At 46.8% G+C, this 15,094-nt stretch overlaps 1 protein-coding gene across 1 annotated transcript in view; it reads right to left on the bottom strand.

Moving 5' to 3' along the window:
* The window catches only part of LOC142749412 (phytanoyl-CoA dioxygenase, peroxisomal-like), a 48,789-nt gene extending 34,031 nt beyond the window's left edge, over nucleotides 1–14,758 (bottom strand). The window contains exon 1 of the mRNA XM_075857401.1: nucleotides 14,593–14,758. Coding sequence (XP_075713516.1) covers nucleotides 14,593–14,661 — 69 coding nt within the window. The 5' untranslated portion in view covers nucleotides 14,662–14,758. The remainder of the gene's footprint in view (nucleotides 1–14,592) is intronic.
* Nucleotides 14,759–15,094: the final 336 nt, after the last annotated feature.

Here is a 15,094-nt window from a genome sequence, read left to right as displayed (position 1 = left end):
TAATGCCCTCCCGCATTTATTAGAATGTTCGTAAGCGAAACGCCTCATCCGGCCTCGAAACGACGCATGCTTCTGGTCTAATAAATTTCTCAGCGAATTTCGAGCAGCTCTGCTAAAGTCTGGGGGTGTTGGGACTGTTTGTGAGTGGTCTCTAGAGTCCGTATCTGGGACAAGAGCTTTTCAATTTTGAAAGCCCGTTCCCTTTTTAGTCTCGAGCCTTGCTGTATAAATATACCTCTTAATACACTTTTCAACGCCTCCCACTGAACCGGCAGAGGAGTGGAGTCCACCTCATGATGATCCAGAAACTCCGAGATGGATCTGTTAATCGCCGTTTGGCATACCGCGTCCCTTAAAAGATGGGGGTTCAACCGCCAATGCCATTCCCGCTGTTTAGTGTCTGGGAGGGTAAGAGACAAGTAAACCGGCGCATGGTCCGCCCAAATCATAGTTCCAATCTGAGACTTCGGGGACCAGGAAAGTAGATGATGACTAATAAGAAACAAATCTATCCTGCTGTACATGTCATGTACCGGAGAATAAAAGGTGTAGTCCCGTGTTTGGGGGTTGAGAATCCGCCAAATGTCTACCATTTGCATGGCAAACAGCTTAGACTTAAGGGAAGCCAATTGAGAAGCGGAAACGGAGGATCTGCCCGAGGAGGAGTCTGCAACCCTGTCCATTGTGAAGTTAAAGTCTCCTGCCGTTACCAAGAGACCCTCTGCAAATTTGGAGAGTTCCGTTAAATAACTCCTGCATACGCGCACCTGGTCATGATTAGGGAGATACAAGTTCGCAACAGTGAACAGTCGCTCACATATTCGAAGTTTCAGAAATACAAAGCGCCCCTGGGTATCATATTGGGTAGCAACAACCGAGACCGGAAGAGATTTATGTATAGCGATACTCACTCCTCTGGATTTCGCATCAGGGTTGATACTATGGAACCACTTCGTATAGTATCGATGTTTCAGAGTGGGCACATGGTCGGTCCTGAAATGAGTCTCCTGCAAAAGTAAAATCTGAACACGTTGTTTGTGCATATGATGCAGAATTTGAGCACGTTTTTGAGGGGTATTAAATCCCCGAACATTTAATGAGCAACATTTTAAGGGATCCATCTGGGAAAGAGGAGGAAGGGTAAGAGGGAACAGGAGAAGAAAGAGTCAGTGAACTAATGGATTCACTACAGACAGTGATCCAGCCCCAAAACTACTCTGTTTAGGGGAAAGAAGTTAAAGGGAATGTGTTGCCAGAAAAACATGTTGTGTTTTTTTTAATTAAACATTTAGTGTGTAGGTGATTAAACATTGTTAAAAATTTTTTTATTTTTTTCACGAGTCAGGAAATATTATAAATTAGATTCTAATTTATAATATTTCCCATTGCTGGTCACTAGATGGAGCTATTCCCAAAATTGCAGCATTGCAAAATTGGGTAAAAAGCCCTCGCTCTAGTGAGCTTTCAGCATCCACCCTCCTTTATCCTGGCTAGTGCCGGGATAAACGAGGGGTTTGAACGGTCTAACCTCCTACACTGTGTGTCGCCATTTTTTGAGCTAACACACAGTGTAGAAGGTTAACATACAGTAGTAAACGTACACAAACACGAACATACATTGAAATCTCTTACCTGCTCCTGCCGCCGCGGCTCCCTACGGCCCGTCCGCTCCGTCTGCTGCCGCTGGTCCAAGTGCACAAGTCCGGAAGCCGCGACCGGAAGTAGTAATCTTACTGTCCGGCCGCGACTTCCGGTCCACAGGAAAATGGCGCCGGACGGCGCCAATTTCAAATTGGACTGTGTGGGAGCGGCGCATGCGCAGTTCCCACACAGACGGCGTACACAGAAGTGGATGGGACGGGAGCCGTTCGCAGTCCCTATGGGACTGTGGCTGCCGTATTCCATGTCTGTATGTGTCGTTAATCGACACATACAGAAATGGAACAAAAAATGGCAGCCCCCATAGGGAAGAAAAAGTGTAAAAATAAGAAAAAGTAAAACACAAACACACAAATAAATATAAACGTTTTTAATAAAGCACTAACATCTTTAACATATGAAAAATAAATTTGTGATGACACTGTTCCTTTAAAGTAAAGTGTTCAACCGAACACGCCCTAAGTGTGGCTTTGACTGGACTATGGAAGAAGGAAGCTCCCAACCAACTCCCAAATGCCCGAAGCCTTGTATAGACACACATGTAAATTATCACATCAAACAACAATGATCAAACAGCCCGTAACTGGCTAATGTATGCCTAGCACCATCTACCTCCATTAAGGGGAACTGCCCCTTATCAAAGATAACCTGTATCATGTCTAAACGGCTCCCATTACCATACAGGTAAGTATATCAGCTGCTATTCTGACTATACTGCCATTTATTCCCGACTAGGGTCCCATCCTGCGGGAGGGGGGGTTACTCCCGAAACCATCGCGGCGGAACTGTATATAGGCCATAAGCTCTATCATCTCCCTCCCACCATATCCCAAAGGTCTGCAGACATGATGCGAGGTGGTCCATATAAACCCACATGGCCAATTGCCAGAGAGGAGGTATGTACCCATGATCCCGACCTTGGGGCTCGTTCTGATCTGTAAGGAATACATAAATCCCCAATGCAGTCCCCTTCCCCCACATCCCCAATGCAGCATGTTAGGACATAGAAAAAAGTAACCCCAACCACTCCTTATCAGCGGAGCAGAATGTTCCAACATCTTATTCCAGCAATCTTGACCTGGTCATAGCCGATGTCGAGGTAGCCGCCATTTGTGCTTCACATAGACAATTCTGCGGGGCAGGCCAGTCCTGTAATATTCCTGGCAGGGAGGTAATTTCTCGGGACCCGCGGAACAGAGTCAAACATATGCGACCGTGGCTGTCTTAACCGCTGTATAACTCAGTAAGGCACCATGGAGGCCGCCGGCGGCGCATCAAAGGAGCAATATCAAGATTCCTGAGAGGCATTAGCGGGAGCTCCCGGGCCCTGCACTCTTCTGCGTCTCGCAGGGGTCGAGGAGTGATTACGGTGATTACGTCTTGGTGTTCATTGCGGCATAGGAGGAAAATAAGGCCAATCTGAGATGGAAATCTGTGGGAGATCCAATGCAGCGAGGAAATCAGGGATATCTTCCGGAGAATAGACTGAATACAAGGAGGATCCACGGCGTACTTGTAGTTGGAAGGGGTATCCCCATGAATACTGGATATCTTTTTCCCTAAGTGCGACAAGTAGGGGTCGTAGGGCTCTCCTTTTTGCCAAAGTGGAACGAGAAAGATCCGCCAGTAATTGCACCGGAGCCCCGTCAAAGTCCAGTTTACCCCTGTTACGGGCTTGCCTCATTATAGATTCTTTAAGTTGAAAAAAGTGGATTCTACACACCACGTCTCGCGGTCTGGCCAAATCCATGCTTTTTGGACCCAGGGTGCGGTGAGCTCTATCAATTTCCACCGGGGAATCCGCAGGTCTTTCCAGCAACATGTTAAATATCCCCTGTAACGTATGAACGAGGTCCTGGGGCCCCGTAGCTTCTGGAATACCCCTGACCCTAATATTGTTTCTCCTATTTCTGTTCTCTGCATCATCCGTCATATCAAACAGCATTTGTATATGTGCAGAGTGTTGATCCAATAAAATTTGCTGGGAGGCCTGATGCTGCTGCAGCTCCTGTGTTTGCACTTCAATAGCTTCCACCGATTCATGAATATGTGTAATGTCCTCTTTCAAGGAACGGATTTCATTTTTGCAAACCGCTTCAAGGCGGGAAATATAACCCTCCATATCCCGTTTAGTGGGTATGGCCGCCATTTGTGCCGTTAGTGCCTGCAGCTCAGGGCCCATAATACAAGTTGGTGCCGGGTTAGAGGCTGACTCACCCCTCTAAGGCTCCGACGAGCTATCATGCGGCTGGTCTGGAGGAGTTGCCTTTCCCAGAGGCGGCGTCCCTGAGGTGCTGGTGCGTACCGCCATATTGGAGAGACGGGCCGGAGATGCAGACAGGCCCGGGTCCGAAAAATAATGAGGTATACCACTCCTCGTCTTTGTCTGATCGCTTCTTGCGGGTGTCGGGGGTTTGGTGCTTGATCCCCTTCGCATTAGTGCGATGTGTGTCGCAAATAGACGCTGTTAATCGGGCTTGGGAGCAGTCAGGGAGCAGGAGCTCTTACACCACGCTTCTCACCAGCTCCATGTCCAGGCCACGACCCCTCCTTCAGGAACTTTGATGCAGTTTTGGAATTGCATCTTTGATGCACTTTTCTTTCTATGTTTTTCCACAGCATTATTTGCCTACAGCTGGTAAATCTAATGCAAGGACCTCAGGCAAAAAACGATCACAAATGAGCGCAGTGGGTTTTTCTGCTTCCTATTGATTTCAATGGCGGGTCAGAGGCGGAAACCGCTGGAAGAAAGAACATTGCTAAGAACGGAAAATTTCACACAAACGTGTGCGTTTTTCGCGCGCAAAAAACACAGCGTTTTTTGTGTGTTGCAGTGCAGTGTGTCATCAGTAGTTGGTGCGTGGCTGCGTGATTTTCGCGTGTATGACATAGTTATGACACTCTGTTTTTATGTTAATAAACAGAAATAAAGAAGGTGGTTTTATTTGTCCCATCATTTCTTTAACAACTGTTGCGCGAATCACGCGCAGCACACGGAAGTGCGTCCGTGTGCCGCAAGTGATTTTCACGCACCCATTGACTTCACGGAAATCACGGAATGTCTGAACGGCCCCATTGAGTTACATAGGTCCGTGCAACGCGCTTGATTTTTCACGCGCGTATCACAGCCGTGAACTACGTTCGTGTGAATAAGGCCTAACAACCAGGAACAATATTTACACATCTATCTAATATTATTCTTTAACTGGATACTGATACGCAAAGCTCTCCAGTCACTTAATATTTGTTGGACTGGCCACCTTAGATGGTCCCTCTAGATCACTGAATGAAGACTCACCCTCGGCTGGAAAATATCAGAGAAGTATATAAACCAATTATTAAAACTATAAACATTAAACCAGAACATTAAAACCACCTCAATTCCTTCACATCGTTCCAGTGTGATTGTGCAGTGAAAGAAGCTGGGCTGGAACAATGAGAAGTGCATGATGCTGATTGGTCACTGATTGCACATAGCGGATAAATTAAGTATTTTTCCATGCTATGCGTGTGGGTACCCTTAAGGTATGTTCACACGGAGTGTTTTCAGCCGTATGTCACTTCTTAAGCCGTTTTTGGAGCCATTTTTCATAGACTCTATAGAAAAACAGCTCCAAAAACGGCCGTAAAAAAAAAAAAAGCAGCAAAAAACGCAAGTTAGATTAAAAAAACTTCTGAAAATTAGGATCCGTTTTCCCTTGAAAACAGCCCCGTATTTTAAGACATTTTGATTTTGTGTGTGCGTATACCCTTAGGCTACATACACCTGACGTGTAAATTGGTCCGATACAATTCTGAGACGGAAACGCAAGATAAATTGACATACCGCGGATTTAAAAATAGGCACCGCAGGAAAATTTATGTGCGGAAAAATTCTGCATTGAAGTCTTAATTACTTTGCTGGTACTGTATTACACTGCAGATTTGCCACACGAAAATTCATGCGTAATACACATTGTGTGCATGTGGCCTTAAAGGGAATCGGTCAGGACTTTTGAGCCCACCACCACTAGGTATGTAGGTGTAAGGGAGAAAAGTTTAGGTATGCCTATGTCGACGTTATGGCTGAAATCCTCATCCTGGAAAAAGACAGCTCTTGGATCACAATGCCTATGAGCACTGGCGTAGCTATAGGGGTCGCAGCGGTCGCAATTGCGGTCGCATCGCAAGACAACTGTCCCATACTGTAATCATGTTTTCAGTACGGGACAGTTGTCCGGCAGCGAGGCAGGGACTCCTAGCGTCGTACATAAGTACGACGCTAGGAGCCCGGCTCCCTGCACTGTGTTCGGTCCGGTACTTGCGGCCGAAATACGTCCGTCAATTACGGACGTAATTAGTGTGTGTGCACATACCCTAACACATGTGTTACTAATCATTTTTTGTGTGTTTTCTTACAGGTTCGGTCGTTGGACTGCGGCGGATTCCAGGACTACTTCGATGACGGCTTTTTTTTTTATTATCAATAAAATGGTTAATGAGGGCTGTGTGGGTTTTTTTTTTTATTTCAATAAAATATTTTTTCTATGTCTTTGTGGTTTTTTTTTAAACTATATTACTACCGCCTTAGTAATGGCCGCCGGCTGATTGACAGCGTCCATTGCTAAGGCGGGACTTAGTGTTAGCTGCTGCAGAGGCTAACACTAACCCCCTTTATTACCCCGGTACCCACCGCCACCAGGGGTGCTGGGAAGAGCCGGGTACCATCCAGTACTTGACCATCTGTAGTGATGGTCGGCCACTGGGGTGGCCGCAGGCTGGTATTATCATGAGGGGAAAGGCCAAAAACAGTGGCCCTTCCCATCCTGGTAATGCTGCCTGCTGCTGCTTTATTGTATCTGGCTGGTTATGAAAATGGGGGGGACCCCACGTCATTTAAAAAAAAAATAATAATTGGAAAGAACGATGTCGGGTCCCCCCCAATTTTCATAACCAGCCAGATACAACACAGCAGCAGCAGGCAGCATTACAAGGGTGGGAAGGGCCACTGTTTTTGGCCTTCCCCAGCCTAATACTACCAGCCTGCGGCCACCCCGGTGGGCCTGCCCGTCACTACAGATGGTCGGGTACTGGTTCGTACCCGGCTCTTCCCAGTACTCCTGGTGGCGGTGGGTACCGGGGTAATAATGGGGGTTAGTGTAGCCTCTGCACCGGCATAACATTAAGCCTCGCCTTAGTAATGGAGATTGTCAATCAGCCAGCGGCCATTACTAAGGCGGTGATAATAAAGTTTAAAAAGATACAAGCACATAGAAAAAATATTTTATTGAAATAAAAAACACAACCCTCATTAACCATTTTATTAAGAATAAAAAAAACGCAGTCATTAAAGTCCTCGTATCCGAAGTCCAACAACCGAACCTGTAAAAAAACACAAACACACAAAAATAATCAGTAACACATAAAGAAGCAAAATTATTATTCTTACCTATCCTGGGTCCAGCGCTGGAGCCGCAATGTCAGCGAGCTGGGCCCTGTATCTAATCCTATCATGTGTGATACAGTCTGCTGAGCTGTGTATCTAATCCAATCATGTATGATACTGTCTGCTGGGCCCTATATCTAATCTAATCATGTGTGGTACTGTCTGCTGAGCCACTGTATCTAATCCGATCATGTGTGATACTGTCTGCTGAGCCACTGTATCTAATCCTATCATGTGTGATACTGTCTGCTGGGCCACTGTATCTAATCCTATCATGTGTGATACTGTCTGCTGAGCTGTGTATCTAATCCTATCATGTGTGATACTGCCTTCTGAGCCACTGTATCTAATCCTATCATGTGTGATACTGTCTGCTGAGCCACTGTATCTAATCCTATCCATAGTTTATAGGGTCGTAGTGCTATAGATATGCTATGCTGTCTCATATACACACTTTTTTTTGGGCGGACACATATGTATTGGGGCTATTTCCCGGACATTTTAAGCCCTGAGAGTATGTTCACACGGCAGCGTCTGTTACGGCTGAAATTACTGTGCTGTTTTCAGGAGAAAACAGCACCGTAATTTCAGCCGTAATGGCATGTGCAGGCGTCTTTTGCTGCGTCCATTACGGAAGTAATTGAAGCTGGTTTTCCATGGAGTCCATGGAAAACGGCTCCATATACGTCTGAAGAAGTGACAGGCACTTTTTTACGCGCCGCATTTTGACAGCGGCGCGTAAAAAAAAATGACCGTCGGCACAGAACATCGTAAGACCCATTCAAATGAATGGGCAGATGTTTGCCGACGCTTTTGAGCCGCATTTTCGGACGTAATTCAATGCTAAAACGCCCGAATTACGTCCGTAAATAGTGTGTGTGAACCCAGCCTTAGTGACGCCCCGGCTGCTAGTGCTGCATTGTTGGGTCACTTAGAAGACCCAGCGATGCAGCTGAAAGCGGACCGTCGGCCATGAGAAGTTTGCCGGGGGGGGGGCCCAGTAAGAATTTTTGCATCGGGGCCCATGAGCCTCTAGCTACGCCCCTGCCTATGAGGACCAGTAGAGCTGTCAGTCAAGATTAGAGTACAGGGGTTGAGGAGGAGTTAGGCCCCATGCACAAGTACGTAAAAACGCCTGTAATCACGGCCCGTAATTACAGGCCTATAGACTTCTATTGGCCACTGGTACCTCCCCGTATGCTTACGGGAAAGTGCCCGTGCCGTTAAAAAATATAGAACATGTCCTATTTTAGGCCGTAATTACGGCACGGGCAGGCCCATAGAAGTCTATGGGGCTCCCGTAATTACGGATGACTACGTGTGTGCACCCGTAATTACGGGAGCGTTGTTAGGCGACGTCAGTGTATAGTCACTGTCCAGGGTGCTGAAATAGTTAAACGATCGGCAGTAACTATTTCAGCACCCTGGACAGTGGCTGCCGATCACAATATAGATAAAGCTGTATAAAAAAAACAAAAAAAAACGACGTCCATACTTACCCAGAACTCCCTGCTTCTTCCTCCAGTCCGGCCTCCTGGCATGACGTTACAGCCCATGTGACCGCTGCAGCCAATCACAGGCCAATCACTGGCTGCAGCGGTCACGGTCACATGGACTGCCGCGTCATCCAGGGAGGTCGGGCTGGATGTCAAGAGAGGGACGCGTCACCAAGACAACAGCCGGGTAAGTATGAATTTCTTTTACTTTTATTACGGAAAGGGCTTTCCCTTCTCTCTATCCTGCACTGATAGAGAGAAGGGCTGCCGATTACTGCAGTGTAATTTTGCAGTCAAAAACGTGCCCGTAAATACGGGTGGAATACGGGTGACACCGGACCTGTATTTACGTGCACGGGTCTGTAAATACTGGTGCAATACGGGTCGAATACGTGTGACCAAGGACCCGTATTTACGCCAGTATTTACGGGAGGACAAAAATACGTTCGTGTGCATGAGGCCTTACAGTGGGGTACCAGACACTTTCTATTCAGCGTGTGAAGATTAAAACTCCTTTTCCAGGGTGAGGATTTTAGCCACAACACCGACACAGGTAGGCCTAAACCTATCTGGTGTTAGCCATGTGGGGTGAAAGAGAGTCCTGATAGAATCCCTTTTGGGTAGAGACACACACAGCGTAAACACTGAATTTTTCGCAACGGATTTAATTGCGGAAAATCCGCAGAATAGTACTGTAGTCGCAGCAGTGTGGATGAGATCTTAAGAAATCTCATCCACACACAGCGAAAAAAAATCAGCCGAGAAACCGTTCATAAATTGACGAGCAGTGCGATTATTTTTAATCCACAGCATGTCAATTTATGCTGCGGAATCGCTGCTCTTCTGTTGCAGGCTTTCTCCATTGAATTCAATGGGGAGGTAAAACCCGCAACAAATAAGCAAATGTTACGATTTATTTAGGTGAAAAGCTGCGATTCCACAAAAAAAAAAAAAAAAAAAGCATGCTTGAAAAAATAATAAAAATGTTCATACTTACCCGTTGCCATAGCGACATAATCCGCTGTTCTGAGCGCAGCCCGGCCTCCTAGGATGACGTTTTATCCCATGTGACTGCTGCAGCAAATCAAAGGCAGTTACATGGACTACAGCGTCATCCTAGGAGGCCGGGCTGTACTCCAAGAGGTACGCTTAGCCATGACAAAACCCGGGTGGTAAGCATAAACTTTTTTTTTCTTTCCTGGTATTTTCGCAGCGGACATTCCTCCTGAAAAACTGCACAACAATTTGGCACGGTTTTTCAGGCGGAATTCCATGCGGCTTCCAGGACAAGTGTTGGTGGCACATTTCAATAGACCTTCACTACTATGGGAGGTGACAGTCCAGATCTTTACATGGGCTCTTTATATTCGATAGTGGCACCTAATGTGTTGTTAAGCAAAAGCTCAAATAGAACTGCTGAAAAATTATTCATTAGAGAATCTGACAAGAAGCAGAGACATGTGAAATTACACTGTAGATCTCAATTTAGCAAGATCTTAAAGGGGTTTTCCACGTTCCGACAACTGAATAGGTAATCAGTATGTGATCGGTGCGTGTCCGACACCCGGACCTCGCACGATCCGCCACTTCGGCTGCCTCCAGCGCCCGGACGATATTGCCAGAAGCAGATGGCTCCGGTCAAAGAATAGTGGCCGAGCTGCGGTACTGCTCCTATTCAAGTGAATAGGAGCAGAGCTGCCGTTCTGCCGAACGGCAGCTATGCACTGGTCGGAGCCATCTGCTTCCAGCTCCAACTACTGTATACCGTTCCAAACAGTGCACGGAGGCAGCCGGAGTGGCAGATCGGTGCGAGGTCCGGGTGTCGGAGACACGCACATAGCTTATACTGATAGGTCATCAGTTGTCAGAAAGTGGAAAACCCTATTAAAGGACTTTCTTTGCGACTTTTCCAGTTGCTCTGCTGTAGATCTCAGTGAGATAAATCCTATGCAGCTGTGACTGAAACGGAATAATAAATAGGTGCTATTGAAGTGCTGCTCTAGTCATATTGTAGGTAGCCCTGATATAAAGGGTGTATTTATAAGAGTCATTTTATTTGAAGTTTTTGCTGCGACTTTGGTAATGTCTACCAAACCACGACATTTTTGCTAAAAACGCCATGGTTTTGCTGCAATTACGAAAATTGCTTCAAAAACCGCAACAAAAAAACAACTTGTGTATTACAGGCCAATTTAGGTGTCGAAAAATTCTGCAACATGTAGGCGAGATTCCTATTACACTGCAGATTTGCTGTAGGAAAATCTGTGCGGCAAATCTGCACGTAATACGCATCGCGTGCATGTGGCCTTATACTTCTCTCTCTCTAACTTTCTATTAAGCCCATACACTGCTTGCTTGGCTTTCCAAAGAAAGCCGAGCAGCTCAGAAACAAAGAGATACAGCGCTAACCGGAGCACTTCTGCCGCTTCGTTTTAGCAATCGGTGGGGGTCTCAGTGCCCGGACTCCACCAATCAAAATTTCTGACATGTCACTATGACATGAGAGTTTTATTATAAGTTTAGTATAAGTACACTTTAAGTGTGAGTGACACCCCGACCCTCTATTCTATTGAACCAAGCTCAAAATACCAGAGAACCCCATAGTGATCTAGGTTTATTCAGTAAAACTGCACAGGCTCCGGGTGTTGCGGCCACATTACAGCTGTGTAAAATAGACTCTAACCCCTTGACGCATTATCACGTACATGTACATAATAAGCTTTAGGCTGGATTCACACGAGCACATTACGTCCGTAATGGATGGGCGTATTTCGGCCGCAAGTCCCGGACCGAACACAGTGCAGGGAGCCGGGCTCCTAGCATCATAGTTATGTACAACGCTAGGAGTCCCTGCCTTGCTGCAGGACAACTGTCCCGTACTGTAATCATGTTTTCAGTACGAGACAGTACCACGTAGAGGCAGGGACTCCTAGCGTCGTACATAACTATGATGCTAGGAGCCCGGCTCCCTGCAGTGTGTTCGGTCCGGGACTTGCGGCCGAAATACGTTCCGTCCATTACGGACGTAACATGCTCGTGTGTACCCCAGCCTTAAAGGGAAGTATGGAGCACGCTCACAGCTGAAGGCCCCCAGGACTGACTTCACTCTGCCTCTGTTAAGCCCTGCCTGTAGATCGCTGCTTCAAGTCCCCTAAGGAAGCTAATAAAATGTGTAAAAAAAACAAAAAAAAGTTTAATACAGTTATTCGTTGTGAAAAAGAAAATTGAAAAAAATTAAAGTTAAAGAAAAAAAAAACAATTTTTTCCCATTTTTCCTCTAAAGTAATGTGAAAAATAAAAAAAATAAACAAAATTGGTATTGCTGTAAAAGTCCAAACCATTACAATATACCATTATTTAACTCGCACAACGAACAAAAAGGTTAAAACGCCAAAAATCCCCGTTTTTTTGGTCACCTTAGCACTCCAAAAAAATATTTAAAAAAAAGATCAAAAAGCTGTATGGACCAAAAAAAAAATTAACAATAAAAACTACAGCTCGTCCGGCAAAACATAAGCCCTCATCATGCTCAATCCACGGAAAAATATAAAAGTTACAGCTTTCAGAATGTGGTGAAGCCGTAGAAATGAAAACCAAAAGAACAATGGAAGAATCGCAGGTTTTTCCAATTTCAGCCCGGAAAATATTTTTTTTCCGTTTCCCAGTACATTATATGGTAATTTAACAACCCCTGCAAAATAAGCCCGCACACCACTCTATTGACGTAAAAAAGATAAAAGTTATGGCTCTTGGAAGGTGGGTAGTGAAAAACGAAAATGAAAAATACAAAAATGGCTCAGTCCTTAAGGGGTTAAGATCTACTTGTAATAAGTTTCCCTTTTCAGAGGTTCTACACCTTTCGAAAATGTCTTGCTGCAATTACAGGGTTAGGCCTCATGCACACGACCGTATTTTTTCCCACCGGTAAATACTGGCGTAAATACGGGTCCGGTGTCACACGTATTCGACCCGTTTTGCACCAGTATTTACGGACCCGTGCCCGTAAATATGGGTCCGGTGTCACCCGTATTCCACCCGTATTTACGGGCACGTTTTTGGCGGCAAAATAGCACTGCACTAATCGGCAGCCCCTTCTCTCTATCAATGCAGGATAGAGAGAAGGGACAGACTTTTCTGTAATAAAAGTTAAAGAAATTCATACTTACCGGCCGTTGTCTTGGTGACGCGTCCCTCTCTTCACATCCAGCCCGACATCCCTGGATGACGCGGCAGTCCATGTGACCGCTGCAGCCTGTGATTGACCTGTGATTGGCTGCAGCGGTCACATGGGCTGAAACGTCATCCAGGGACGGCCAGGACGTCGGGCCGGATGTCGAGAGGGACGCGTCACCAAGGCAACGGGCGGGAGACCGGACTGGAGGAAGCAGGAAGTTCTCGGTAAGTATGAACGTCTTTTATTTTTATTTTTTACAGGTTGCTCTTTATTCTGATCGGTAGTCACTGTCCAGGGTGCTGAAAGAGTTACTGCCGATCAGTTAACTCTTTCAGCTCCCTGGACAGTGACTATTTACTGACGTCGCTTAGCAACGCTGCCGTAATGACGGGTGCACACATGTAGCCACCCGTCATTACGAGAGCTCCATAGACTTATATGGACTGTCCGTGCCGTTATTACGGCCTGAAATAGGACATGTTCTATCTTTTTCAACGGCACGGGCACCTTCCCGTAAGAAAACGGGAAGGTACCCGTGGCCAATAGAAGTCTATGAGCCCGTTAATACGGGTCATAATTACGACCCGTAATAACGGGAGTTTTTACGGTCGTGTGCATGAGGCCTAACTAAATGTTTGACAAACTTCTGGCATGTCATAGTGACATGTGGAGTTGTTCAGATGGCACTAGCTTTTCTCAGGTGCTCAGAATAGGGTCCCAACCCAGTTGAAGAAATAGAAAGAATTGTATTCCGCACACTCGGAGAAGGGTAAAGTGAATTTTATTTTGAGTTTTTGAAATGCCAACGGCTATATGTTCAACGTTTCGGTCGTTAGACCTTCATCAGGCACTGAGCACATATAGCCGCTGGCATTTCGAAAACTCTAAATAAAATTCACTTTACCCTTCTAGGGCTGGGTTCACATGAGCATGTTACGTCTGTAATGGACGGAACGTATTTCGGCCGTTAGACCCGGACCGAACACAGTGCAGGGAGCCGGGCTCCTAGCATCATAGTTATGTACGACGCTAGGAGTCTCTGCCTCTCTGCGGGACAACTGTCCTGTAATCATGTTTTCAGTACAGGACAGTGGTCCTGCAGCGAGGCAGGGACTCCTAGCGTCGTACATAACTATGATGCTAGGAGCCCGGCTCCCTGCACTGTGTTCGGTCCGGGATTAGCGGCCGAAATACGTTCCGTCCATTACGGACGTAACATGGTCGTGTGAATCCAGCCTAAGAGTGTGCCGAATACAATTCTTTCTATGTCACAGTGACAGGTCAGAAATTTGGATTGGTGGGGGTCCGAGCACTCGTGGGAGCGCTCAGCTGCTTCGTTTCTGTTGTTTTTTCAGGAAAGTCAATACGCTGGAGTACGGGCTCATAGACATTTTATTTTAGCCCGTACACCGATACATTGATTTCCGGAAAAAGCCAAATAGAAACGAAGCAGCTGAGCGCTCACAAGAGCACTTCAGCTGCTTCGTTCTAGTGATTGGTGGGGGTCTCAGTGCTCGGACCCCCACCAATCCAAACTTCTGACATGTCACTATGACATGTCAGAAGTTTGTCAAACGTTTAGTTACCCTTTAAAGGATTTTCCCAAACAAAAAATAATTTTTCAAAAATTCTTATATTGTTCTATAATGTACACGTCCACATAGTAGTTAATACCTTTACTAATAATCATAGTCAATAAAAAGTCCTTCCACATATATAAGAAGAATGTAACATCTGAAGGCTCTATAGCTAAACACAGAACTCTCTGTAGGTCTCCCTTACTGTCAGTGTCACCAGCCATCTTGTCAGGCCTGTGATCGTATATGTTAGAAGGATACAAGGTGTCGCTGGAGGACGGACAGGCGGCCTCCTCCTCCTCCTGCAGCCATAGCTCCCCGGGCTTGCATGCTTCTAGTGGAGTCCTCGTCAACACCCGCGCGTCTGGACCAACACAAACCCCACCGGCCGGCTGATCACTCGTCCCTCCCCGGACCCGCCTCCACCCCCGGACACGCCCCTCCCAACCAGAGCCTGCGCCGCCCCCACCTCCTCCCAACCAGAGCCTGCGCCGCCCCCACCTCCTCCCAACCAGAGCCTGCGCCGCCCCCACCTCCTCCCAACCAGAGCCTGCGCCGCCCCCACCTCCTCCCAACCAGAGCCTGCGCCGCCCCCACCTCCTCCCAACCAGAGCCTGCACCGCTCCCACCTCCTCCCAACTAGAGCCTGCGCCGCCCCCACCTCCTCCCAACCAGAGCCTGCGCCGCCCCCAGCTCCTCCCAACCAGAGCCTGCGCCGCCCCCACCTCCTCCCAACCAGAGCCTGCGCCGCCCCCAGCTCCTC

Source organism: Rhinoderma darwinii, chromosome 3 (genome assembly GCF_050947455.1).
Source record: "Rhinoderma darwinii isolate aRhiDar2 chromosome 3, aRhiDar2.hap1, whole genome shotgun sequence".
Lineage (NCBI taxonomy): Eukaryota > Metazoa > Chordata > Amphibia > Anura > Rhinodermatidae > Rhinoderma > Rhinoderma darwinii.
The sequence above is the reverse complement of the archived record's forward strand: the minus strand, read 5'-3'. Positions and strand labels throughout refer to the sequence as shown.